Genomic DNA, 26,951 nt, shown 5'->3' on the forward strand with positions numbered 1-26,951 from the left:
TTTTATAATGTTATAAATGGTGTAAAACTTTCCAATTGTTTGGAATTTTTAGCTGATGATGAGCCATTTAAAAATATGACTCTACCTTGTGCACCTTCACCATGCGATCCGTATGCTTCATGCAATGTGTATGGTGGCCAGATAGCAATGTGTGATCCCTGCTCTTCAGCTGAACAACAATGGAATCCACAATGTCATCCACAATGTTTATACAATTCTGATTGTCCATTCAATTTAGCTTGTGTGGGTCAAAAATGTATTGATCCTTGTCCAGGATCATGTGGTATTCAAGCTGAATGTACTGTCGTGTATCATAATCCAATATGTTCCTGTCAATCGGGACTAATAGGAAATCCATACGAACATTGTACTACTCCAAAACAAAGTATGGAAAATCTGTGATAAGTTAAAATCTAGAGTTTCTGTAAGCTATGATTTACTGATTTATGTTTATAGATGATGTGGCTAAGCCTATTTCATGTGACCAAGTGCAATGTGGAGCAAATGCTGTATGCAAAAAATCAAATGGAATGACTATTTGTGTTTGCCGTCAACAGTATTATGGAAACCCGTATTTATCATGCAGGCCCGAATGTGTTATAAATACTGATTGTGGTCAAACATTATCTTGTATTAATAACAAATGTGTTAATCCTTGCTTGGGCGTATGTGGTGTTAATGCTCAATGCCAAGTAGTTAACCATTTCCCTGTATGTTTTTGCCAACAAGATTATTCAGGAGATCCTTTCGTTAGCTGTTATCAAGCTGCTAGACCAAGTAAATAATACCTAGTCGATAATTTAATATTGATGACTAAAAACTCAACATATTTTAATATAATATATACGTAATATCTTGTTTTTTTAGATTATCCGCCAATAATGGGCCCAGCAGATAATGCTTGTGACCCTTCACCGTGCGGTTCTAACAGTCGATGTCATATTTCGGAACAAGGATTTGCAACATGTTCGTGTTTACCAGGATACCGTGGCTCACCACCAGTATGTAAACCAGAGTGTGTAGTAAGCGCGGAATGTCCTCAAACTCAAGCTTGCTTAAATCAAAAATGTGTTGACCCATGTCCTGGTACATGTGGTGTTGGAGCTAATTGTTATTCTATTTGCCATAATCCGATATGTAGTTGTCCACCAGGACACGTCGGTGATCCATTTGTTAGCTGTTATTTACCACTTGGTTTGTATTACATTTAAATGTATTGATATTGTATTATTATTATTATTTATTATAGTTATATTTATATTATTATGAATGTTACCCATAGGTGAAGAAACTCCTAAAGTACCTGGAAATCCTTGTGAACCTACACCATGTGGCCCAAATTCAATTTGTGAGATTAAAAAGGGTCATCCAGTTTGTTCATGTTCCCCAAATTATATCGGAAGTCCGCCATATTGCCGGCCAGAATGTATAATGAATCATGAATGTCCACATAACAAAGCATGTATTCAAGAAAAATGTCAAAATCCATGCACAAAATCATGTGGCTTGAATGCTAAATGTGATGTTGTTAATCATACGCCATTCTGTACCTGTATATCAGGTTATGAAGGAGATGCATTTATAAGCTGTACTAGAATTCCACCAAGTAAGTGTTATCTTTAATATTATACTTATCATTTAATCATATTAGTTTTATTTAGGATTCAAAGGTGAGATACTTACATATTACACACGCCAAAATGAATGTTATGTTTTAATATTTTAAACAAAATATGAAAAAAAAACAATTTTAGAATAATTTAATTTAATTTTTGAATGAATAGGAAGTTCATAAAATATAATTTGTAATATTTAAAAATGTATGCATTATATTTATATCTAGTTAATTTTTGTTTAGCTTAAATACAAACTAATCATCTTATTTAATAATATTTTAGCTGCATTACCTGAAATTCCAAGAGATCCGTGTAATCCTTCGCCATGTGGTGAAAATACTCAATGTTTTAGTGAAAACAATGGAGTTCCAAAATGTGTTTGCATACCACCTTATATCGGTAACCCTTACTCTGGTGGGTGTAGACCAGAATGTTTGATGAACAGCGATTGTATGTCAAACTTGGCTTGTTTGGCTAGCCATTGTCGAGATCCATGTCCAGGTGTATGTGGTCTCAATGCTCAATGTAATGTTGTTAGTCATATACCAGTTTGTACTTGTTTCCCCGGATATGTTGGAGATCCATTCCAATCTTGTAGAATAGAACCAGTTAATGGTAAGTTAGATAAATTTTAACTTATTATTTTTGTGTTAATTTGAATATAAAGTAATTTTATGATTTTTTGAAGCACTACCTCCCCAAAATCCATGTGAACCTTCACCTTGTGGTCCAAATAGTCAATGTCGTACTCAAGGTTATAATGCAGTTTGTTCATGTATACAAGGTTTTATCGGAACCCCTCCTTCTTGTCGACCGGAATGTGTTGTAAGTGCTGAATGTCCAGTAGATAAGGCATGTATAGCACAAAAGTGTTCAGATCCTTGTCCTGGAACATGTGGACTACATGCACGTTGCAATGTGATTAATCACAATCCCATTTGTACTTGTCCGCCGAAATTCGTGGGTGATCCATTCGTGAGGTGTATTCAAGAAGGTAAATCTTGCTAAGATGACTAAAATATTATGAATAAATTTTAATTATCATTTACAATTCTACAGAACCTAAAACTCCTCCGATTGTTTACCAAGACCCTTGTTTCCCATCACCATGTGGTGCTAATTCTGAGTGTAGGGAACATGATAATAGACCTGTTTGCTCATGTTTACCGGGCATGCTTGGAGCTCCACCAAACTGTCGACCAGAATGCTTAATTCATGCTGATTGTCCAACTAGATTAGCTTGTCTGCAGAGTAAATGTCGAGATCCTTGTACTGGATCTTGTGGATTCAATTCTAGATGTACCGTAATCAACCATCAACCAGTGTGTTCGTGTGAGCCTGGATACCAAGGGGATCCATTTAACGGATGTAATGCTGTCGCAGGTATGTTTGGTTTAATAAAACAAACTTATATTTTTATATTTTTACTAAAACTAAATAATACTCGTAATAAATATTTATTTATAAATCAAATAACATTTATTGTTATAAGTTACTATCATTATTTTATTAACTGGATATACCACCAACAGCTTATAGTTATTTAAGGATTAAAATATTAATTAATGATATTAAAATTACTTAACAAACGAACTACAACAGTTGGACTACTATACGATTAAGGTTGTTATTGTTATTATTATTATTAATAGTAAAACCAAACGGAAAACCTCGCCTGTCTTGTAATGGTTCTACTTGTGGCCATAATGCAATATGTAAGAGCAATATTAACAATAAAACTTGCGTTTGTAATCATAATTATTTTGGAGACCCATACATTGGATGCCGCCCTTATTGTACACTCAGCGTAGAATGTCCTATATCATTTGCTTGTATTAACTCTGAATGCACTGATCCGTGCAAAAACGCATGTGGCATGCGCGCTCGTTGTGGAGTAGTCAACCATAGCCCAATTTGCTTTTGTCCAAGTGGCATGACTGGCAATCCACTAACAATGTGCAATAAAATATCAAGTTGTAAGCATGCTTTCTTCCAATCCACTGTCATTAATTATAATTTTACATCCATAAATGTTTTCTTAAAATTATATCTGAACAATAGTATTAAAATAAGTCATATTTTAAAAATGTTATAGATAATACATTTTTTTTTTAAAGTATATTATCTATGCATTTAGAAGTACGTGCAATTCCATAATATGTTATATGTTATATACTTATATACATTTTTATATTAAATTAGAAATATTTCATTACTTCATAATATAATTATATATTCCATTAGAAAACATTTATGTGAACATTTTACTATTTCTACTAATAATATGCTAATAATCTAATTATAGCTTCTAATATTCCTCATAAGCAAAATTCGCTATGCATGCAAAATCTCTGTGGTCCATTCAGCAATTGCTCAATAATCAAAAATCGCATTGTGTGTTTATGCCAGTATGGTTATACTGGGACGCCACCCAACTGCCGACCAGGATGCGTGATTAGCTCAGAATGTGCGCCAAATAAAGCTTGTGTTAATCACCGGTGCACAGATCCTTGTTCAGGTTTATGTGCACCCAATTCTCATTGCCGGGTAATTAATCATAAGGCTATATGTGTTTGTAAACCGGGTTTTAGTGGTGATCCTATGAAACGGTGTCTTAAAACAGAAAGTAAGCACAAAATCAAAGGATATTTCTAATAATTTATATTTTCTATTAACACAAAAAAATGCATGAATCGTCTAGAATGCTTGGACAATAATACTAATCCATGCGATAAGAACCCGTGTGGTCTTTATTCGGTCTGCCATTCTTATGACAACCAGCCCGTATGTTCTTGTCAAGCTGGGTACATGGGTTTGCCGCCAAATTGTCGACCGGAATGTACATTAAATGCAGATTGTAATCGCACAAAGGTGTGTATTAATAACCGCTGTACTAACCCATGTCCTGGTAGCTGCGCGCCTCAAGCATTCTGCAGTGTGGTCAATCATAGACCTTTGTGCATGTGTCCGAAAGGATTCACTGGAGATCCTTTTAAAATATGTTCATTGCTATGTAAGACTCAATCCATAAATTAATTATTTAGATTTTTAATTTTATTATGTTAGTACTGGTTCTAATAAATGTGTAATTATAACATTAATCGGAATCTTTTTATCATAAAGGTAAGTTCATGCATGTTTAATAGTTTATGTATTGTTTGCTTCGGTGATCAGATAATATATTAGATTATGCTTATATAAATGTATTTACGTATTGTATTGCATTAGAATGTAGATTATTTATAATCGTTTTTTAGCTATCGATTATACGCCTGTAACTCCTTGCAACCCTTCACCATGTGGAGCAAACGCTGTATGTAAAGAATCAAATGGTGCTGGTTCTTGTTCATGTATCTCAGAATATTTTGGCGATCCATACTCTGGATGTCGACCAGAATGTGTAAACAATCTTGATTGTGCCTGGAATAAAGCATGTATCAATTACAAATGTATAGATCCTTGTATTGGTGCTTGTGGTTTATATGCTGAATGTAAAGTCAGCAATCATGCTCCAACTTGTTATTGTTTGCAAGGGTACACCGGAAGTGCTTTATTATCGTGTCATAAAATTGAGTTTGATCCAAGTAAGAGTTGTACATATTGCAATTGCTTTTCTTTAAGTTCTCTTCTTATAATTATTTTATTACATAGCATGTGAAGTTGATTTGTTAATTACGAAAAACCCTTGCATGAAATCGCCTTGTGGGCAATACAGTCAGTGCCGAGCTGTAAATGGCCATGCAGTATGCTCTTGTTTACCTGGATACTTTGGAAATCCTCCAAATTGTCATCCAGAGTGCATAACTAGTTCGGATTGTCCACAAGATAAATCATGTGTAAATCAAATTTGTTCAGACCCGTGTCCAGGCACATGCGGTTACAATGCACAATGTCGGGTCGTAAATCATAGTCCAATATGTAGTTGCTATTCAGGTTATTACGGTGATCCATTTGTTCGCTGTGCTATTATTGAAAGTAAGAATGCCGTAGTTATGCTTTTAGTTGCTTTATACATTTTATTGATTTGATGCATGGGGAATGTTTAGAGCCTTTACCACCAGAACAGGATAGACTGCCACAAAATCCTTGTGTTCCATCACCGTGTGGTCCAAATTCTATATGCCATCCCAAAGATTATGTTCCAATATGTTCTTGTTTACCAAACTATATTGGTCGACCTCCTTGCTGCAGACCAGAATGCACAATAAATGCCGAATGCTTTGGCAATTTGGCTTGTGTTAATGAACGGTGTATAGATCCTTGTCCTGGTTCCTGTGGTATAAATGCCTTTTGCAAAGTGATTTCCCATAATCCTGTATGTAAATGCAATGATGGGTATACCGGTGATCCATTTATAGCCTGCCGACCAACACCAATTTCACGTAAGGATTATAATTACACTATTATTATGCAACTTGTTAGAGTATTTATCAAAATATTAAGTTACTTGAGGTATCATTGATTTAGCTTATATATGACAAATACATTTAACACACAAATTGCAACACAAATTTTCCCATTTTAGTACCACCACCAGCAGATGTGCCAAGTGATCCGTGTAACCCATCACCTTGTGGGGCAAATGCTATATGCAAAGAAAGAAATAATGCCGGATCTTGTGCATGTATTCCTGAATATACAGGGGATCCTTATACAGGATGTAGACCAGAGTGCGTGCTAAATAGTGAATGTCCTAGAGACAGAGCTTGCATAAACAATAAGTGTCGTGACCCGTGTCCAGGAATGTGTGGTTTATATGCTGAATGCAGAGTTATCAACCATTCTCCTTCATGTGCTTGTCTTCCAGGATATACTGGCAATCCATTGTCTGCTTGTCAACTTCTCCCAGTTGCCAGTAAGATTTCTTCCCTTACTATCTACTTATTAGCTTGTTTTCACTTTGCATGCATTGGTATTTTAAACTGAGTCTTCATTCTTATCTATCTCTATTGTACGATGCATGTTTTTCTTTGTGCTATGCCCACTTTTAGGCCCAGATCTACCACCTAAAAATCCTTGCATACCTTCACCTTGTGGCCCGTACAGTCAATGCAGGACAATTAATGACCATGCAGTTTGTTCATGTCAAACAAATTATATTGGTACACCCCCAGCTTGTCATCCAGAATGTATGATTAGTTCTGAATGTGCTCAAGATAAGGCATGTGTCAATCAAAAATGTGTAGACCCATGTCCCGGAACCTGTGGCCTTAATGCTCGGTGCCAAGTTGTTAATCACAATCCAATATGTAGCTGTTCAGCTGGATATACTGGTGATCCATTTGTCCGGTGTTTACAAGAAAGTTCGTATTATTAAATAGTAAAATATAACTTTAATAATAAATAATACTTATAATATTTATTAGAACCAATATATTATGATGAACCATCCATTCCGACTAATCCGTGTATTCCATCACCATGTGGACCTAATTCTTTATGCCGTGACCACAGTGGAACGCCTGCATGTTCGTGTTTGTCTAATTATATTGGTCGGCCACCTAATTGCCGCCCAGAATGTACAATTAATGCTGAATGCCCCGGAAATCTTGCTTGTGTCAACGAAAAATGTCGTGATCCATGTCCTGGCTCATGTGGAATATACGCAACATGTAATACAGTCAAACATGTACCTCAGTGCATTTGCCAAAATGGTTACACTGGAGATCCATTTAGTGGATGTTCCCTCATACAACAATGTAAGATATTTTATTTAATGGTATCAATGTTAAAAAAATATATGAATATGTTTTATATTGGTATAATTATGTATTTATATTTAAATATTTTTTTAGTTCCTACTGAAGGACCAAAAATGCCATGCAACCCATCGCCATGTGGAGCAAATGCAGTATGTAAAGAACGAAATGGTGCTGGCTCTTGTTCGTGTTTGCCTGAATATTTTGGAGATCCGTACACTGGATGTAGGCCAGAATGTGTGACCAATTCTGATTGTGATCGTAGTAAATCCTGTATGAATAACAAATGTCGTGACCCATGTCCAGGCGTCTGTGGTTTGAATGCAGAATGCAGGGTTATTAACCATTCACCATCTTGTTATTGTCCAGTAGATTATACTGGAGATCCAACGTTATCTTGCTACATTCAACCATTACGTATGTATAATGTTATTTAGTTGTATCTTTCTTTAATGATATAATTGATTATATTACTTATACTTTACTTAAAGATAATACTAAATGTTTATTTTTAGTTGATCCAGAACCACCTTCAAATCCATGTATTCCTTCGCCATGTGGTCCATACAGTCAATGCAGACCTGTGAATAATCATGCTGTATGTTCATGCCAAACAGATTACATTGGAACACCTCCATCATGTCGCCCGGAATGTATGGTGAGCTCTGAATGTCCCCAGGATAAAGCATGCGTTAGAAAGAAATGTATAGACCCGTGTCCTGGTACATGTGGATCAAATGGAAGATGTCAAGTAGTCAATCATAATCCAATTTGTAGTTGTCCACCGGGTTATAACGGAGATCCGTTTATACGGTGCTTCAAAGAACGTAAGTATTTATATTCAACACAAACTGTACATTTTATGTTTTTGGAAAACAGCATTAATCTAAATATAAACGTTATACATAGAACCTCCACCAGCTGATATACCAACCAATCCATGTGTGCCATCTCCATGCGGTCCAAATTCAATATGTCGTGAAATTGGTAATACCCCAGCATGTTCATGTTTGGGCAGTTACATTGGACGACCGCCTAATTGCAGACCAGAATGCACCATCAATGCTGAATGTCCGGGGAATTTAGCATGTTCAAAAGAAAAATGTAAAGATCCATGTCCGGGCTCATGTGGAATATATGCTACGTGTGTAACTATAAACCATAGTCCACAATGTAACTGTGAACCAGGTTATACAGGAGATCCATTTGCTGGATGTTCTTTAATACAACAAGGTATGTTTATTTTATACTGTCGTATGTAATTTCTAATATTTTTGCTAAATTATGTTTAAAATTTTAGTTGTTCCAACTGAAGGGCCTAAAATGCCTTGTAACCCATCACCATGTGGAGCAAACGCTATATGCAAAGAACGTAATGGAGCAGGATCTTGTATATGTTTACCAGAATATTTTGGTGATCCTTACACGGGTTGTAGACCAGAATGTGTGACTAATTCGGAATGTGATAGGAGTAAAGCATGTGTAAATAATAAATGCCGCGATCCTTGTCCTGGTACTTGTGGTCTTAATGCTGAATGTAATGTTATCAATCACACGCCATCGTGTACATGTTTCCCAGGTTACACTGGCAATCCTATTACCGCATGTCATATGCCACCACCGAGTAAGATTTATATTATTTATCTTCAATATTTAATATTATGAATAATCATTATAATTTTTATATTATTTATAGTGGATGAAATACCTAAAAATCCATGTGAACCTTCTCCTTGTGGGCCTTATAGTATGTGTAGAACTGTGAATGGCCACGCAGTGTGTTCTTGTCAAACTAACTATGTTGGAACACCTCCGGGTTGTCGTCCAGAATGTGTTGTTAGTTCAGAATGCCCTCAAAATAGAGCTTGTATTAATCAAAAATGTTCAGACCCTTGTATTGGAATATGTGGTATTGGAGCAAGGTGTCAAGTCATAAATCATAATCCAATTTGCAGTTGCCCAAATGGTTTAATTGGTGATCCATTTGTTCAATGTAAATCAGAACGTAAGTTTATAAATTTCTATAACCATGCAAAAAAATAGTTTTTTTCAATAAATTCTAAAGAAATAAAATAAATAAAAATAAATAATTTAAAATATTTAAATAATTAACGTACATCGATTTTAAAAATAATTATTTTTAAATAAAATTTTTATCTTTATTTTAGCACGACCAACTCAGCCACCGCCAAGTGGAAATCCTTGTATTCCATCCCCATGTGGTCTTAATTCCATATGCCACGAAGTTGGCTCCACACCAGCATGCTCTTGTTTGCCAAACTATATAGGAAGACCACCAAACTGTCGCCCAGAATGTTCAATCAATGCAGAATGTCCGGGAAATCTTGCTTGCTTGAATGAACGTTGCAAAGACCCTTGCCCTGGTTCTTGTGGAGTGCACGCGACCTGTGTAACTCGTAATCATAGACCACAGTGTACTTGTGAAACTGGATATACTGGGGATCCATTTGCTGGGTGTTCCATCGTTCAACAAAGTAATACAATCATATATATATATATATATATTAACAACTGTCGCAACGTCTCTATTTTAATAACTCATCGTGATTTATATTTGGTATAGTTCCTCCCACTGAAGGACCGAGAGATCCATGCAATCCATCTCCATGTGGAGCTAATTCTATTTGCCGAGAAAAAAACGGTGCTGGTTCTTGTGTTTGTCTACCTGAATATTTCGGTGATCCATACACGGGATGTAGACCTGAATGTGTTACGAATGCAGATTGTGACCGTACAAAAGCATGTGCAAATAATAAATGTAAGGATCCATGTCCTGGAACATGTGGACTTAATGCAGAATGTAAAGTTCTGAACCACGCGCCTTCATGCAGTTGTGTACCAGGATACACTGGTGATCCGTTGAGCATATGTAATGTTATACCCATAAGTAAGAATATGTTCTATTTCTCTATAAATAGTAATTACCATTTATAAAAATATTGTTTTGACTTGATTTTTTTAGCTGAAGCTACTCCAATAGATCCTTGTGTTCCATCTCCGTGTGGGCCTAACAGTCAATGTAGAGAACTTAACGACCACGCCGTTTGTTCATGTTTAAGTTCCTATATCGGTACACCTCCATCTTGTCGTCCTGAATGCATTGTCAGTTCAGAATGTAGTCAAAACAAAGCTTGTGTTAATCAAAAATGTAGTGACCCCTGCATTGGTACTTGTGGCCTAAATACAAGGTGTCAAGTAGTAAATCACAATCCCATTTGTAGCTGTTCCCCCGGATATACGGGCGATCCTTTTGCTTCTTGCAACAAAATACAACGTAAGAATTGTATAGTGAATGATTGGTACTTTTTACTTGAAAATCTTTTGCGTTTCTTTATTCTATTGCATGATAATTATGATATATGTGATTTCTTGTATTACTATCTGAAACTCTGTTGCATGTTTTTCTTTTTTTCTTTTTCTCACTTTAGCCACAACCACTCCTTCACCGCCTACAGCCCCTTGCTCTCCATCACCTTGTGGACCTCACTCTCAATGTAGAGTGGTGAGCAATACAGCTGCATGTTCTTGTTTGCAAAACTACATTGGTCGGCCACCCAATTGTAGGCCTGAGTGTGTTATTAGCGCGGAATGTTCAAGTAACTTGGCATGTATCAATGAAAAATGCTCTGATCCATGCCCAGGATCATGTGGACAATATGCTCATTGTAGAGTTATCAATCACCACCCAGTTTGTACTTGTTTACCTGGGTACACTGGCGATGCCCTTACATATTGCCAACTGTTACCTACCTGTAAGAACAAAGACTACTACTATGTACACTTAATACTTATGACAAATATGATTAATTCATTGACGGAATAGTTTTACATTTTAATAACACTTTAAATAAATTAAATATTTTTATCTACAAGTATTTGTTAAAATGCATATAGACCAGCATATTTTTATTGCCTTATATAGCTACCGAAAGATCACCAGAAGCCGTAGATCCTTGCTATCCATCACCATGTGGTCCAAATTCTGATTGTGTCAATAGAAATGGAGTTGCAGCTTGTACGTGCTCTACAGGATTCTTCGGTGATCCTTACACGGGATGTCGAAGAGAATGTGAAAACAACGACGATTGTAATTTGGCTTTGGCCTGTATTGGTTATAAATGTATAGACCCATGTCCAGGAACATGTGGTTCTGAGGCAATATGTACAGTTGTGAAACACATACCTATTTGCTCTTGTCCACCATCTTTTACTGGTGATCCATTTACTTCTTGTCGTCCGATACCAGTCATTCGTTAGTATTTTTAATAATGCAATTGTATTTTAGCGCTTATAAATATATTATAATAACAATTGTATTGTTGAAACAACAGCAACACAGAGAGAACCGATTGATCCATGTCATCCATCACCATGTGGACCTAACAGTCAGTGTCGAAAAATTAACGATCAGGCCGTTTGCTCTTGTTTGCCAAATTATATGGGTAGTCCACCTGTATGTAGACCTGAATGTGTTGTCAGTTCCGAATGTCCTTTAGACAAAGCTTGTACAAATCAAAAATGTTTGGATCCTTGTCCAAATACTTGCGGGATTCAAGCCTTGTGTACTGTGAGGAATCATAACCCTATTTGTGCATGCCCAGCTGGATATTCTGGAGATCCATTCTCACATTGTGCCTTAATACGTAAGAATACAAAATAAACTAATTAAATGAGATAATTTTTCAAATTTATTTACAGCTACCACACCAACACCTCCAGTTACCGAACGTCCAGCATCGTGTTACCCAACTCCGTGTGGACCTAACTCACAATGCCAGATACAAAATGGGAACCCTGTATGCTCATGCTTACCAGACTTCATTGGATCACCACCTTCATGCAGACCTGAATGTGTTTTAAGTGCGGAATGCCCAAGTCAATTGGCTTGTATGAATCAAAAATGTCGTGACCCATGTGTAGGATCATGTGGATTAAATGCGAATTGCCACGTTCTTAATCATATTCCAATATGCACTTGTAATAATGGTCTAACTGGAGATCCGTTTGACTTTTGTACACAAATACAAATAAGTACGTAAAATATTAATAGATTTAAACTGGGTATTAAATTCTTATTAATATATATTTTAACTTTCATAAAAGCTACCGAGAGACCACTAGCATCTGATCCTTGTAATCCATCACCTTGTGGTCCAAACGCGATCTGCAAAGGAAATGGAAATTGTGAATGTTTGCCAGAATACACAGGAAACCCATATGAGAATTGTCGTCCAGAGTGTGTGTTGAATACAGAATGTTCTAGAGACAAAGCATGTATAAGAAATAAATGTAGCGATCCGTGTATTGGAACTTGTGGACAAGGTGCCAATTGTGATGTAGTGAATCACATTCCAATTTGTTCATGCCCAACCAAATATTCAGGAGATCCATTCACAATCTGTCGACCTATTCCAGATGGTAAAAATTAGTTATTTTAATCTCATGCAAAGTTGTTTAAAATTAAAAGTTTTATTTTTTTTATTTAGATGTTCCTGTATCAAGTGATCCTTGTAGTCCATCTCCGTGTGGTCCTTACAGCCAATGTCGAAATTCAGATAATCATGCGGTGTGTTCTTGCTTACCAAATTACATTGGTTCACCACCATCATGCCGCCCAGAATGTACTATCAGCTCTGAATGTAATCCAGACAAAGCATGTGTAAACATGAAATGTATCAACCCATGTTTAGGAGCTTGTGGTTCTGGAGCTAGATGTGAAGTAATCAATCACAGTCCAATCTGCAGTTGTAGAGAAGGACAAACTGGAGACCCATTCCGAAGCTGTTATACAATACAAAGTAAATTTTAACAAATTATTTATCTATCTATAATTTTATTTATTTAATTAAATTTTTCAGAGCCAATTCTTCCACCTCAAAACGATCCACCAAAACATCCGTGTATTCCTTCACCATGTGGACCGAATTCTCAATGTATAGCTTCAGGAAATAATCCATCATGTTCATGTCTTCCATCTTATATTGGTGCTCCACCAAATTGTCGACCAGAATGTATAATAAACCCAGATTGTCCATCAACTCTTGCTTGCATTAACAACAAATGTAAAGATCCGTGTCCAGGATCGTGTGGAAGTGATGCACATTGCCAAGTTGTTAATCATGCAGTTTCGTGTCTATGTCCCTCTGGATATACAGGAAATCCATTCGTTCAATGTATTTATCAACAAGGTACGTTAATATTGTATTTATACATTTAGTTAAATTATTTCTTAATTTCTTTCACATATTTAGAAAATTTAAATCCATGTGAACCATCTCCATGTGGTGCAAATGCAATATGTAAGCAACAAGATGGTGCCGGATCTTGTTCTTGCATTAATGATTATTATGGAAACCCATATGAGGGTTGCCGACCTGAATGTGTTCATAGTTCTGACTGCCCAACAAATAAGGCATGTATTGGAAATAAATGTGTTGATCCTTGTCCCGGTGTATGTGGAGTAGACGCTGTTTGTACAGTCATTAGTCATGTTCCAACTTGCAACTGTATGTCTGGATATATAGGAAATCCATTCACGTACTGCCAACCTCAACCTCCAAGTAAAATATTTATTTTTAAAATTGTTAATAAATAATATCTTAAAATTATTAAATATTCATAAAATTAGCAACCCAAGCAACAGTGTATGATCCTTGCCATCCATCACCTTGTGGACCTAACAGCCAATGTAAAAATGTAAACCAACAAGCAGTATGTTCTTGTCAAATAGAATACCAAGGAACTCCACCAAATTGTAGACCAGAGTGTGTCGTAAACAATGAATGTCCATCGAATAAAGCTTGTCATAAATTCAAATGCACAGACCCCTGTCCTGGAACATGTGGATTAAATGCTCGTTGTGAAGTTATTAATCATAGTCCAATTTGCACATGTTCACCTGGTATGATTGGTGATCCTTTCACAAGATGTTATCTACAACCAGGTTTGTTACTAATCCATTATCTTTATTCTATCTATAGAATCCAAAATCATTAACATTGATACTCAGTTTGTGTTTGTGGTTTCTGATATGGATTGATAGATTGATTAATTAACTGTAAATATTATAAATAAAACACTTAATTGACTATATATTATCACACAGTGAAACCATTAGATGAACCGGTGATACCTACAAATCCTTGTATCCCCTCACCATGTGGACCGAATTCTGAATGTAGACCAGTTGGAAATCAACCATCATGTTCATGTCGAACAAATTATGTCGGTTCTCCACCAAATTGTCGACCGGAATGTTCCGTAAATTCTGACTGTCCTTCTGTATTGGCTTGTATATCAGATAAATGTAGAGATCCATGTTATGGATCTTGTGGTTTAAATACAGACTGTAGAGTTCAAAATCATATACCAACTTGTACATGTATCTCTGGATACAATGGTGATCCATTCACGCAATGTAATCCAATAATAGGTACAATAATTTACTTATAATTCTAATGTGTTTAATCATTTAATATTAAAATTATAAAATATTATTTTTAGTGCAACCAACACTAGCCACACCTACCGATCCATGCAATCCATCACCTTGTGGTTCCAATGCACAATGTTACAATGGAGTTTGTCAATGTCTGACTAACTATTTTGGAGATCCATTAATAGGTTGTCGACCTGAGTGTACAATGAACACAGATTGTCCTAGGAATAAAGCATGTTTAAACCAAAAGTGTCAAGATCCTTGTCCAGGCACATGTGGTCAAGGAGCCATATGTGATGTCATCAACCATATTCCAACATGCAGTTGCCCAATTGGTACTGCTGGTGATGCATTTGTTATATGTAGACCTATTAAAGTTCAAGGTATAAATCAAATTATATTTTAAAAAATATATATAATTACATAAAAAATATTCTTATAGATGAACCATCTAAAGACCCATGTAATCCTTCTCCATGTGGACCAAACAGTGTCTGTCGTGTAGTAGAAGGACATGCTGTCTGTTCATGTCAAAATACTATGATCGGTTCACCGCCTTCTTGTCGACCAGAATGTGTTGTTAGTGCAGAGTGTCCTTTAACTCAAGCATGTCTAATGAGCAAATGCCGTGATCCATGTCCTGGAACTTGTGGCCATCTTGCTAATTGTAAAGTAGTAAATCATAGTCCTATCTGTACTTGTCCACCACGACATAGTGGAGATCCATTTAGGAGTTGTTATCCTGTTCAAGGTAACATATTTATTAAATACAATATTTAAATTTTATACTTTAAATACTATATTATTTTATTCCAGAAATAAAACCAACACCATCAGCTGATCCTATTAATGTTTGTGTCCCGTCACCGTGTGGGCCCAATTCTGAGTGTAGAGATCGTGGAGGTGCACCAGCGTGCTCATGCTTACCAAATTATGTTGGAACACCACCATCATGTAGACCGGAATGTACAATTAATCCAGAATGTCCTAGCCATTTATCATGTATTAATCAAAAATGCACAGACCCTTGCCCTGGTTCATGTGGCTCAAATGCTGTATGTTCTGTAATTAATCACACTCCCATGTGTTCCTGCAATAATGGATTTACCGGAGATCCGTTTACATATTGTCAATCAGTCCCGGGTAAGATTTTAAGATATTTGCATGAATATGCTTTATAAATTTGAGTTAAAACACGCTATATAATTTAATGAACATTTTTTTTTAACGCTTGCTTCATTAACATATGTTTTTAGTGCTTGCTGATTTTTGATTTATGGTTTAAATCGTAAAATTAATAATAATGATATAAGTACATGGTAATTTAAATTAAAGTTTCACAAATAACTTATATCAAAGGCCATAATACATTTTTAAAACATTAATAATAAAATTCACAACAATGACACTATCATTTGATAAGCATTTTTGTTTTTAATATAATATATTAAAATATTTTATCATTTATTAATAAAGCTATTGCATAATAAAATATTATACTACCATAATTAATACTTCCCTCCAATCAACGGTTGAGCAGATTAGTTTTAATGAGTTCATATAATCATTTACCTGTCATTTCATAAAATTAATTTAACTACTTATAAAAAATGTCATTCCTCTCCCAACCCCCCCAACCCCCCCAAAAAAAAAACGATTCATAGGTACATCATAAAATTATCAATGAAAATATATGCATTAAAGTAAATCATATATGAACATTAATGTAGTTTTAAAATGGATGGCATGCTGTCATTGATTTTTAATCGATTATAATATCATAATTTCTTAAAACAATATTTACTTAGTGCATGAACAAATTTTGAAAAGAATGAATTAAATATGTTTAAAATCGAGAGTATATATGTTTGACGTTGCATCTTGTGAGCATGATAAGAGTTCTATATAATAATTTTAAGTTAATTTGTATATACATTTCTTAAGCTTTGAATGTTAAATTGTTAAGCTATGTACTATGACTTTTATTCTGTAGTTGTATGTTTATATGCATTAAATTTTTATTCAAATATTTCAGTACATTTTTATATGTGTATAATATTATTTATTTATGTTTGCATGTAATTTAGGATAATTTAAAATTACTTATAAAGAAATTTTATTGAAAAAGTAATATTAAGCGATATTCAAAAGAACATAATATATAATGTTTATGCAATTTTTATTTTATATATTTAAACTAGAGACGTCGAATCTTAATATCTACCTGATATGAATAAGTTACTTAATAATACTTAATTGTATTTATTTTTAAGTACCTAAATATAATATTTATTAATATTTAGTATCTCAAGTTGATTATATTTAGCTTATTATTATTTAAATTTAGGATCGGTAAGTTATTCTTAGTCCTTAACTTATAAAAACTAACTAAATGTTTTCAGAATATTATATAGAGGTAAGATTGGTAAGAAGAACTTATCAAGTTGTCTATACCTTTAGTATTACCATACTATGATAATTATTGTTTTAGACCTAATATAAGTAATTATTTCCAAAACTTCGTTGATTATTTTATCTGCTCAATTTTTGAATAGCTATCACTAATCATGTAACAGATGTATAAGAAGAGTTAGAGCTTACTAAATAATTGTATAACAATAAATTTATATAAAATGGTGAGTACAACTAATAGAGCTATTTAATTGCTACTTGTGACTTTATCACTGAATAGTAATATAATTTTTTAAATTATAACTATAGTGTTACCAGTATACCAAGAACCTCTAAACCCATGCATTCCTTCCCCTTGTGGAATGAACGCTATTTGCAAAGAGTATAATGGCGCTGGTTCATGTAGTTGTTTACCGGAATACAATGGAAATCCATATGAAGGGTGTAGGCCAGAATGTGTTATAAATTCTGACTGTACACCTCAAAAAGCTTGTGTGAAAAATAAATGTCAAAATCCATGTGCTGGGACTTGTGGTCAAAACGCAGAATGTTATGTGACCAATCATTTGCCATCTTGTACTTGTATACCCGGTTTTACTGGTGATCCATATAAATACTGCATTCTATCTCTACCACCTAAACGTATGTATTATAATTAGGTGTATTATATTTGTTTATAATAATTATATACTAATTATAATATATGTATAGAACCACAAGCAGATTCAATTAATCCTTGTGTTCCATCGCCATGTGGACCAAACAGCCAATGTAAGGAAATAAATTACCAAGCAGTGTGTTCTTGTCTACAATCATACGCAGGGAATCCTCCAAATTGTAGACCAGAGTGTGTAGTTAACTCAGAATGCAGTACATCCAAAGCGTGCCGAAATTTGAAATGCGTTGACCCTTGTTTGAATGCTTGTGGTTCCAATTCAAAATGCAAAGTAATAAATCATAGCCCCATTTGTTCGTGTAAAGAAGGATTCACTGGTGATCCATTTTCAAGCTGTTATGCTGTACAATGTAAGTTTAACTTTTTTAAATTATTAAATCATAGATTTGTAAATATTTTTCTCCAATCCTCTTTATTCTTACAAAATGATCCTAATTAATCAAATAATTAAAATTTTAACAGACTTGCCATCACCTCCAATACAAAATGAACCAATTAACCCATGTATACCATCACCATGTGGCCTATACTCATATTGTAAAGATTCCAATGGATATCCTTCTTGTTCTTGCCAAGAAAATTATATTGGTTCCCCGCCAAATTGTAGACCCGAATGTACAATAAATGAAGAATGCCCAAAAAATAAAGCTTGTATGAAGCAAAAATGCCAAGACCCATGCCCTGGATCATGTGGTGTTAATGCTAATTGTAATGTTTATAATCATAACCCAATATGCTCCTGTATTGATGGTTACACTGGTGATCCGTTTACTTCTTGCTATGTAAAACCTACATCTTGTAAGTATTTTATTCACTATAGATTATTAATAGTATAATTAGGGGCATGAAATCATTAATTTCAATAATTTTGATTCATAGCTCCTATACCACAATATGACGATCCATGTAACCCGTCTCCATGTGGATCAAATGCATTATGCAATAATGGTATTTGCTCTTGCTTGAGTGAATATCAAGGTGATCCATACTCTGGCTGTCGTCCAGAATGTATTTTAAATACAGATTGTCCCATTATTAAAGCATGCATTAATAATAAATGTAAAAATCCATGTCAAGGAACATGCGGATTAAATGCAATTTGTAACGTTTACAATCATATTCCAATGTGTACTTGTCCCCAAGGCATGAATGGCAATGCATTTATTCAATGCATACCTATCCAAGGTAAAAAAAAAAATATTTCATTCGAAAAAATTTAGTCAAACTGTTTAAATATTATATTTATCAAATATCATAATCATACATTCAAATACATTCTATAATTTCAGCATCCGTTGAAATCATCAATCCATGTGCTCCATCTCCTTGTGGACCAAATAGCCAATGTAAACAAATGAATGGTGTAGCAGTGTGTTCATGTATATCTGGATACTTGGGTGCACCACCTTTGTGTAGACCTGAATGCACAATAAATTCCGACTGTAGTCTGAGCGAAGCTTGTTCAAATCAAAAGTGTCGAAACCCATGTCCTAGTATTTGTGGAATTGGTGCAAAATGTCAAGTTATAAATCATAATCCAATTTGTAGCTGTCCACCGAGTTTAATTGGAGATCCATTTACAAGATGTTACAATAAACGTATGTAATCAAATATACATATATTTGAATTGATTGATTAAAAGACAATTATTAATTATTGCATATAAAAATGTAGCAGCCGATTCACCACAATACGTTGGTAATCCTTGCATACCATCTCCTTGTGGACCAAATTCTCAGTGCAAGGTTCAAGGTGAATCACCATCATGTTCATGTCTACCTAATTTCATCGGATCACCTCCAAATTGCAAGCCGGAATGTATCACCAATAGCGAGTGCTCTTATAATCTAGCTTGTGCTAATATGAAATGTAAAGATCCTTGTCCAGGTTCATGTGCACCAAATGCTGAATGCCATGTAGTAAGCCATTCGCCAATATGCAAATGTCCAATTGGATACGTCGGTGATCCGTTCACGCAATGTATTGTACAGCAAGGTAAAATGATCATATAAAAAAAAATTTTTTTAAACTAATTTATACTCTTCTATTCAGCCGATCTGATACCACAAGAGTATTTAAATCCATGTCTACCATCCCCATGTGGGACAAATGCAATATGTAAAGAACAAAATGGAGCTGGTTCATGTACGTGCTTGCCTGAATACTATGGAAATCCATACGAAGGGTGTAGGCCAGAATGTGTTTTGAATACAGACTGTGCGTCAAACAAAGCATGCTCTAATTACAAGTGTAAAAACCCATGTCCAGGAACATGTGGCCAAAATGCTGAATGTCAAGTAGTTAATCATTTACCCATGTGTTCTTGTTATCAAGGATATACTGGTGATCCATTCAGATACTGTCATCAAATACATCACCCACAACGTATGTTGATACATATTAATACTATTATCATTTGAAATCAAATTAATATAGTAATATACATCTTTCTGTTTATTTTTTATAGAAACTGAAATCGAACCAATTAATCCATGTTCGATTTCTCCATGTGGACCAAATAGTCAATGTCGAGAAATTAACCATCAAGCTGTTTGCTCATGCCTTCCGACGTATATAGGGAGCCCGCCTGGATGTCGCCCAGAATGTGTAACAAATTCAGAGTGTGCTTCAAGTATGGCATGCATAAAACAAAAGTGTTCAAATCCTTGCCCTGAACCATGTGGACAAAATTCAAATTGCAAAGTTATCAATCACAGTCCCGTATGTTCGTGTATCAATGGTTTTACTGGAGATCCATTTATTCGTTGTTATCAAATACCTCCACCTTCTCCACAATTCGATCTGGTTGATGTAAACCCTTGCGTTCCATCACCTTGTGGTCCTTATTCTCAATGTAGAAATCAAAATGGCTATCCATCGTGTTCATGTTTAGCTGAATACATCGGAAGTCCTCCAAATTGCCGTTTTGAATGTACAATTAATGCAGAGTGTCCCAGAGATAAAGCCTGTATGAAACAAAAATGTCAAGATCCGTGTCCTGGGTCATGTGGTGTAAACGCTTTATGCAATGTAGTGAACCATACACCAATTTGCTTATGTCCTGATAACTATGAAGGCAATCCTTTCGAAAATTGTGGACCAAAACCAATGAATGGTAAATTTCAATAAATCGCAATGTTTTTTTTTTTAATAGCACTGAAACTAATCAAAGTGTGTAGTTCCAGAACCAGAGTATTCAGACCCGTGTAATCCATCTCCTTGTGGCCCTAATTCTGAATGCTATAATGGAGTTTGTAAATGTAAACCTGAATTCCAAGGTGATCCATACTCTGGATGTAGACCTGAATGTGTTCTAAATAACGATTGTCCCAGAAACAAAGCATGCATAAAAAATAGATGCAAAGATCCATGTCCTGGAACCTGTGGAACGAATGCTATCTGTGAAGTTTATAATCATATACCAATGTGTAGATGTCCAGATGGAATGTATGGAAATGCTTTTATCAATTGCTTGGTACAACAAGGTGAGTTTAAAAATTTATATAAAACATACAGCTGAAGATTCTATAATGCATTCTCATTTAATAGATGTGATTCCAGTAACGAATGTAAATCCATGTTATCCTTCTCCATGTGGACCTAACAGTCAATGCCGAGAAATAAACGGACAGTCTGTATGTTCGTGTACAATCGGTTATTTAGGAGTACCACCATCGTGTAGACCAGAATGTATAATAAATTCTGATTGCAACTTGAACGAAGCATGTTCAAACCAAAAATGCCATGATCCATGTCGTGGTGTTTGTGGAATAGGAGCAATCTGCCGTGTATATAACCATAAACCTATCTGTAGTTGTTCTCCAGGACAAACAGGAAATCCATTTTCTAATTGCTACCCAATACGTAAGTAAAAGTTCATATTAATTTTGGACTATCTATATTTTTTTATAATTTCTTTATAATCTATATCCAACTATTTTGCAACTATGTATCTACAAAATTTCTTTTATAATTTTCAAGCGATTCAAGACCCAATATCTGTAGAAAATCCTTGTGTTCCTTCTCCGTGTGGACTCAATTCACAATGCCAAGTTAAAGGACAGTCGCCTTCATGTTCTTGTTTACCCGACTTTATTGGTTCACCACCAAACTGCAGACCTGAGTGTATTAGCAATGGAGAATGTCCATATAATTTAGCATGTAAAAATATGAAATGTAAAGATCCTTGTCCTGGTACATGTGGACAAAACGCACAATGTAACGTTGTGAGTCACTCTCCTCAGTGTATTTGCTATCCAGGATATATCGGAGATCCTTTTACTCAATGTACATTACAACAAGGTAAATATAAAATATAAGTAGAGTAATTTAAAGTAGAATCGTTTTTTATTTTTTATTTTTTTATTAGATAATCATATATTTATTATTGTTCTGATGTGTTTATTGAATTAAAGCAGAGCCAATAGAAGAGACGCTGAATCCTTGTATTCCATCACCTTGTGGAGCAAATGCTATTTGCAAAGAGCAAAATGGTGCTGGATCCTGTAGTTGCTTACCAGAATATTTTGGAAATCCTTATGAACTCTGTAGACCTGAATGTTCAGTAAACACTGACTGTCCATCGAATAGAGCTTGTATGGGAAATAAATGCTTAGATCCATGTCCAGGAACATGTGCTCAATCTGCAATTTGTCATGTTTATAACCATTCACCAACATGCTCATGTAATTATGGATACACTGGAGATCCATATAAATATTGCAGCGTAATTACAACTTTACGTAAGTTATTGCATATCTTATATTAACCTTGAGAGAATAATTTTTTTTTATGATGGTATACTAAATAATTCACTTATATTTCTCGAACTTAACTGTTGTCTGTACTCAAATCATAATCTTTGTTCCCAGATGCTATACGCACAATAATAAATTATTAACCACAACTTATTAATTACTTTTAGCTATACAAAACGAACCAATAAACCCGTGTTCGCCTTCTCCATGTGGACCACACAGTCAATGTCGAGAAGTCAATTTCCAAGCCGTATGTTCATGTTTATCGAATTACATCGGAAGCCCACCAAATTGTCGTCCTGAATGTCTCATCAGTCAGGATTGTTCACAAAACCTTGCATGCATTAACCAACACTGTATTGATCCTTGTATTGGACAATGTGGTCAGAATACACAATGTAAGACTATCAAACATCGGCCAATATGTACATGTAGCCCTGGATATACTGGAGATCCGTTCTCCAGATGTTATCTGATTCCACCGTTACCACCACCACCACAAGATGAACCAATATCAACAAATCCTTGTGTACCGTCTCCATGTGGACCATATTCTGAGTGTAGAAACTACGGAAATTATCCTTCCTGTAGTTGTCAACCTCAATACTCTGGGAGCCCACCAAACTGTAGGCCAGAGTGTTCGATCAATGCAGAATGCCCTAGTAATAATGCGTGTATGAAAGAAAAATGTCGAGATCCGTGTCCTGGTTCATGTGGAATTGGATCAATTTGTAACGTATTGAATCACGTTCCTATTTGCCAATGTCCTGATGGATTCACTGGTGATCCGTTTGTTAGTTGTTATTTGAAACCCCAAATTCCTATTGCTGACGTAGAAACAGATCCATGTAATCCATCGCCATGTGGCACAAATGCAATATGTAATAATGGACTTTGTACATGTCTTCCTGAATACCATGGAGATCCTTATGTTGGATGTAGACCAGAATGTGTTCTTAACAATGAATGCTCAAGGGATAAAGCTTGCATTCGAAATAAATGTGTAAACCCATGTCCAGGGACGTGTGGCTACAATGCAATTTGTGAAGTATATAATCATGTACCCATGTGTCGATGTCCAGAAGGATTAGCAGGTGACGCCTTTACTCAATGTCAACCAATATTACAAGGTTGGTACACATATGTATTATAAAATATTTAAATGCCATTAAACATCAGTACAATAAACAATATTTTAAATATTTTGGTAAAGTTGTTTTGAATTTAATTTAACTATTTTTAAATTTGTAGATCCAATTATTAATCAACCATGTAATCCATCACCTTGTGGACCCAACAGTCAATGTAAGGAAATGAACAATCAAGCAGTATGTTCTTGTATCGAGGGATATGTGGGTAGTCCCCCATCGTGTAGACCAGAATGCATAATTAATGCGGATTGTTATTTGACCGAAGCTTGTTCAAACCAAAAGTGTAGAAGTCCATGTATAGGCACATGTGGTGTTGGAGCTAAATGCCAGGTTATAAATCATAAACCTATATGTAGCTGTCCTCCGAGCATGACTGGTGATCCATTTGTACGCTGCCATGCCGTGTGTAAGTTTATACAAAAGCAATACTCTAAAAACATAAAGAATTATAATATTTTATTTTATTCTAAAAAATATTTTATATAATTGAATTTATTTGTATTCGTTTTTAGTGGCACTTCCTGACCCAGTGGGAAACCCGTGTGTACCATCTCCTTGTGGACCTAATTCACAATGTCAAGTAAAAGGAGATACGCCATCTTGTTCTTGCTTGCCCGAGTTCATCGGGTCACCACCAAATTGCAAACCAGAATGCATTAGCAATAGTGAATGCACCTATAACAAAGCATGTATCTATATGAAATGTAAAGATCCGTGTCCAGGATCTTGTGGTCAAAATGCTATATGTCAAGTAGTTAGCCATGTGCCTAGATGTTCATGTTTATCTGGCTATGTTGGTGATCCATTTATACAATGTTATATTCAACAAGGTAAATAATATTGTGTGATTAATAAATTTTTTTTTACTGTAGAGATTTAATTTTTAAATATCCATTAATATTGTCTTTGCAATAATAATTATTTAGCTGACCCAGTACCCACCGAGTATTTATCTCCATGTGAGCCTTCTCCATGTGGTACTAATGCTGTTTGTAAAGAACTAAACGGTGCTGGCTCATGTAGTTGTCTGCCTGGATTTGAAGGAAATCCTTATGATGGATGTAGATATGAATGCACACTCAATACCGACTGCGCGTCTAATAAAGCGTGTATTAGAAATAAATGCCAAAATCCTTGTCCTGGATCTTGTGGACCAAATGCAGAGTGTTTAGTAATAAATCATCTTCCTACGTGCACATGTTATAATGGTTACACAGGAGATCCTTTCAAATACTGTAATTTGATTCCTTCTCAAGGTAAGGATATTATTTCAATTAAATATAACTTCAATATACTTAGTCTGTTTTACTATTAATATAATAATATGTTTTTATAAATAGTTGTACAGTCTGAGCCCAATACTCCTTGTGTTCCATCACCATGTGGACCTAATAGTCAATGTAAAGAGATAAATGGACAAGCCGTTTGTTCATGTCTCCCTTTGTATCACGGAAGTCCTCCTGGTTGTAGACCTGAATGTGTATTAAGTTCTGAATGCAGTAATATTCACGCATGCATTAATCAAAAATGTGTCAACCCATGTCCGGGACCTTGCGGTTCAAATGCTATTTGCAAAGTTATAAAACACAACGCAATATGTTCTTGTCAAGCGGGGTATCAAGGCGATCCATTCTCTCGCTGTTACTTAATTCCACCACCACCACCACCACCACAACAACAAGATATTTACATAAACCCGTGTGTTCCATCTCCGTGTGGTTTATATTCAGAATGCAGAGATATTGGTGGAGTACCATCATGCACATGTTTATCACAATATTTCGGTAGTCCGCCAAATTGTAGACCCGAATGTGTGTTAAACAATGACTGCCGAAGCAATTTAGCATGTATTCGAGAGAGATGTCAAGACCCGTGTCCAGGATCTTGTGGTATTGATGCATACTGCAATGTTATAAATCATACTCCAAATTGTGTATGTCGTGAAGGTTTTGTTGGAGATCCTTTCACATCGTGCTATATAAAACCAATACAAAACAGTAAGTCACTAAAAAAAAATTAAATATGAAATACTACATGACAAGGTATTTAGTTCCAGAACCTGTTGAAAAAGACCCATGTAATCCAACCCCATGTGGATCAAATGCAATATGTAATAATGGCCAATGTTCATGTATTAATGAATACTATGGAGATCCTTACTCAGGTTGTAGACCAGAATGTGTAATTAACAATGACTGCCCTAGAGACAAGGCTTGTGTTCGTAATAAATGTATAAATCCGTGTAAAGACACATGTGGTGAAAGTGCTATATGCGATGTTTATAACCATATACCGATGTGCCGCTGTCCAGAAGGAATGGAAGGAAATGCATTTATTAGATGTACAGCATTACAACAAGGTAAAATAATGTTACTTCATCAGTTCCAAAAAACTATAACTAATACAAATTGTTATTAAATACATTTTAGCACCAATTGATATTCATCCTTGTTATCCATCACCATGTGGACCTAACAGTCACTGTAAGGAAATAAATAGTCAAGCTGTATGCTCTTGTATCGTTGGATATTTGGGAGTTCCACCGTCATGTCAACCTGAATGTACTGTTAACTCAGATTGTAATAGTAATAAAGCATGCTCAAATCAAAAATGCATTGACCCTTGTATTGGAGTATGTGGTGTAAACTCAAAATGCCAGGTTATAAATCACAGCCCTATTTGTAGTTGCGTACCCAGTTTTACGGGAAATCCATTTGTTCGATGTTATCCAAAACGTAAGTGAATGTTTTTAAATATTTATTATGAGATAACTATTAAAATTATTTTAATTTATTTTAGCTGCTGATATCCCTCAACCTGTTGGAAATCCATGTATTCCATCGCCTTGTGGACCAAATTCTCAATGTAAAGTACAAGGTGAATCCCCATCATGCTCTTGTTTATCTGAATTTATTGGTTCACCTCCTAATTGTAAACCTGAATGTGTAAGCAATAGTGAATGTCCAATTCACTTATCCTGCATAAATATGAAATGTAAGAATCCTTGCATTGGAGCGTGTGCCCCAAGTGCTGAATGTAGAGTAATAAGTCATATCCCAAGATGCACATGCCCTGTTGGATATATTGGAAACCCGTATACCGAATGTACAACAATTCAAGGTAAATTAAGTTCATATTGTATTTATTTTTTAGTAGTACATGTATTGAATACATGATCAAT

The 26,951-nt window shown here is 35.1% G+C and overlaps 2 protein-coding genes across 3 annotated transcripts in view; both read left to right on the forward strand.

Moving 5' to 3' along the window:
* The window catches only part of dpy (fibrillin-like protein dumpy), a 125,565-nt gene that overhangs the window by 70,152 nt on the left and 28,462 nt on the right, over positions 1 to 26,951 (forward strand). For both annotated transcript variants that reach the window (XM_089227647.1, XM_089227648.1), the window contains 54 exons: positions 53 to 385; positions 457 to 777; positions 868 to 1,194; positions 1,283 to 1,606; positions 1,899 to 2,231; positions 2,305 to 2,610; positions 2,676 to 2,999; positions 4,874 to 5,200; positions 5,268 to 5,591; positions 5,663 to 5,998; positions 6,142 to 6,471; positions 6,608 to 6,919; positions 6,983 to 7,315; positions 7,412 to 7,732; positions 7,831 to 8,142; positions 8,225 to 8,548; positions 8,616 to 8,939; positions 9,012 to 9,320; positions 9,484 to 9,810; positions 9,900 to 10,223; positions 10,299 to 10,610; positions 10,765 to 11,088; positions 11,259 to 11,588; positions 11,668 to 11,979; positions 12,035 to 12,367; positions 12,440 to 12,754; positions 12,823 to 13,134; positions 13,195 to 13,524; positions 13,588 to 13,896; positions 13,965 to 14,279; positions 14,442 to 14,768; positions 14,840 to 15,157; positions 15,217 to 15,525; positions 15,591 to 15,917; positions 17,496 to 17,828; positions 17,898 to 18,212; positions 18,325 to 18,660; positions 18,742 to 19,047; positions 19,152 to 19,460; positions 19,537 to 19,857; positions 19,915 to 20,247; positions 20,330 to 20,977; positions 21,042 to 21,347; positions 21,412 to 21,726; positions 21,844 to 22,164; positions 22,278 to 22,604; positions 22,787 to 23,749; positions 23,871 to 24,176; positions 24,283 to 24,600; positions 24,697 to 25,026; positions 25,111 to 25,767; positions 25,821 to 26,129; positions 26,200 to 26,505; positions 26,570 to 26,890. In XM_089227647.1, coding sequence (XP_089083773.1) covers positions 53 to 385; positions 457 to 777; positions 868 to 1,194; positions 1,283 to 1,606; positions 1,899 to 2,231; positions 2,305 to 2,610; positions 2,676 to 2,999; positions 4,874 to 5,200; positions 5,268 to 5,591; positions 5,663 to 5,998; positions 6,142 to 6,471; positions 6,608 to 6,919; positions 6,983 to 7,315; positions 7,412 to 7,732; positions 7,831 to 8,142; positions 8,225 to 8,548; positions 8,616 to 8,939; positions 9,012 to 9,320; positions 9,484 to 9,810; positions 9,900 to 10,223; positions 10,299 to 10,610; positions 10,765 to 11,088; positions 11,259 to 11,588; positions 11,668 to 11,979; positions 12,035 to 12,367; positions 12,440 to 12,754; positions 12,823 to 13,134; positions 13,195 to 13,524; positions 13,588 to 13,896; positions 13,965 to 14,279; positions 14,442 to 14,768; positions 14,840 to 15,157; positions 15,217 to 15,525; positions 15,591 to 15,917; positions 17,496 to 17,828; positions 17,898 to 18,212; positions 18,325 to 18,660; positions 18,742 to 19,047; positions 19,152 to 19,460; positions 19,537 to 19,857; positions 19,915 to 20,247; positions 20,330 to 20,977; positions 21,042 to 21,347; positions 21,412 to 21,726; positions 21,844 to 22,164; positions 22,278 to 22,604; positions 22,787 to 23,749; positions 23,871 to 24,176; positions 24,283 to 24,600; positions 24,697 to 25,026; positions 25,111 to 25,767; positions 25,821 to 26,129; positions 26,200 to 26,505; positions 26,570 to 26,890 — 18,624 coding nt within the window. The remainder of the gene's footprint in view (positions 1 to 52; positions 386 to 456; positions 778 to 867; positions 1,195 to 1,282; positions 1,607 to 1,898; positions 2,232 to 2,304; positions 2,611 to 2,675; positions 3,000 to 4,873; positions 5,201 to 5,267; positions 5,592 to 5,662; positions 5,999 to 6,141; positions 6,472 to 6,607; positions 6,920 to 6,982; positions 7,316 to 7,411; positions 7,733 to 7,830; positions 8,143 to 8,224; positions 8,549 to 8,615; positions 8,940 to 9,011; positions 9,321 to 9,483; positions 9,811 to 9,899; positions 10,224 to 10,298; positions 10,611 to 10,764; positions 11,089 to 11,258; positions 11,589 to 11,667; positions 11,980 to 12,034; positions 12,368 to 12,439; positions 12,755 to 12,822; positions 13,135 to 13,194; positions 13,525 to 13,587; positions 13,897 to 13,964; positions 14,280 to 14,441; positions 14,769 to 14,839; positions 15,158 to 15,216; positions 15,526 to 15,590; positions 15,918 to 17,495; positions 17,829 to 17,897; positions 18,213 to 18,324; positions 18,661 to 18,741; positions 19,048 to 19,151; positions 19,461 to 19,536; positions 19,858 to 19,914; positions 20,248 to 20,329; positions 20,978 to 21,041; positions 21,348 to 21,411; positions 21,727 to 21,843; positions 22,165 to 22,277; positions 22,605 to 22,786; positions 23,750 to 23,870; positions 24,177 to 24,282; positions 24,601 to 24,696; positions 25,027 to 25,110; positions 25,768 to 25,820; positions 26,130 to 26,199; positions 26,506 to 26,569; positions 26,891 to 26,951) is intronic.
* Positions 3,928 to 4,845, forward strand: LOC149055971 (uncharacterized). Its single transcript, XM_089227649.1, has 2 exons — positions 3,928 to 4,242; positions 4,318 to 4,845. Exons 1-2 carry the CDS (start codon positions 3,957 to 3,959, stop codon positions 4,650 to 4,652), a joined length of 621 nt encoding a protein of 206 aa, XP_089083775.1. The 5' UTR covers positions 3,928 to 3,956; the 3' UTR covers positions 4,653 to 4,845.

The sequence above is a fragment of the Diuraphis noxia genome, unplaced genomic scaffold (genome assembly GCF_037042655.1).
Source record: "Diuraphis noxia isolate RWA-SAM2 unplaced genomic scaffold, SU_Dnox_SAM2 contig0004, whole genome shotgun sequence".
NCBI classification, from domain to species: domain Eukaryota; kingdom Metazoa; phylum Arthropoda; class Insecta; order Hemiptera; family Aphididae; genus Diuraphis; species Diuraphis noxia.

Bases quoted from the DNA above. Each gene is read 5' to 3' on its own strand.
- LOC149055971 (XM_089227649.1), top strand. From the start codon at position 3,957: ATGCAAAATCTCTGTGGTCCATTCAGCAATTGCTCAATAATCAAAAAT. The intron at 4,243-4,317 runs GTAAGCACAAAA...TGAATCGTCTAG, and splicing joins ACGGTGTCTTAAAACAGAAA to AATGCTTGGACAATAATACT.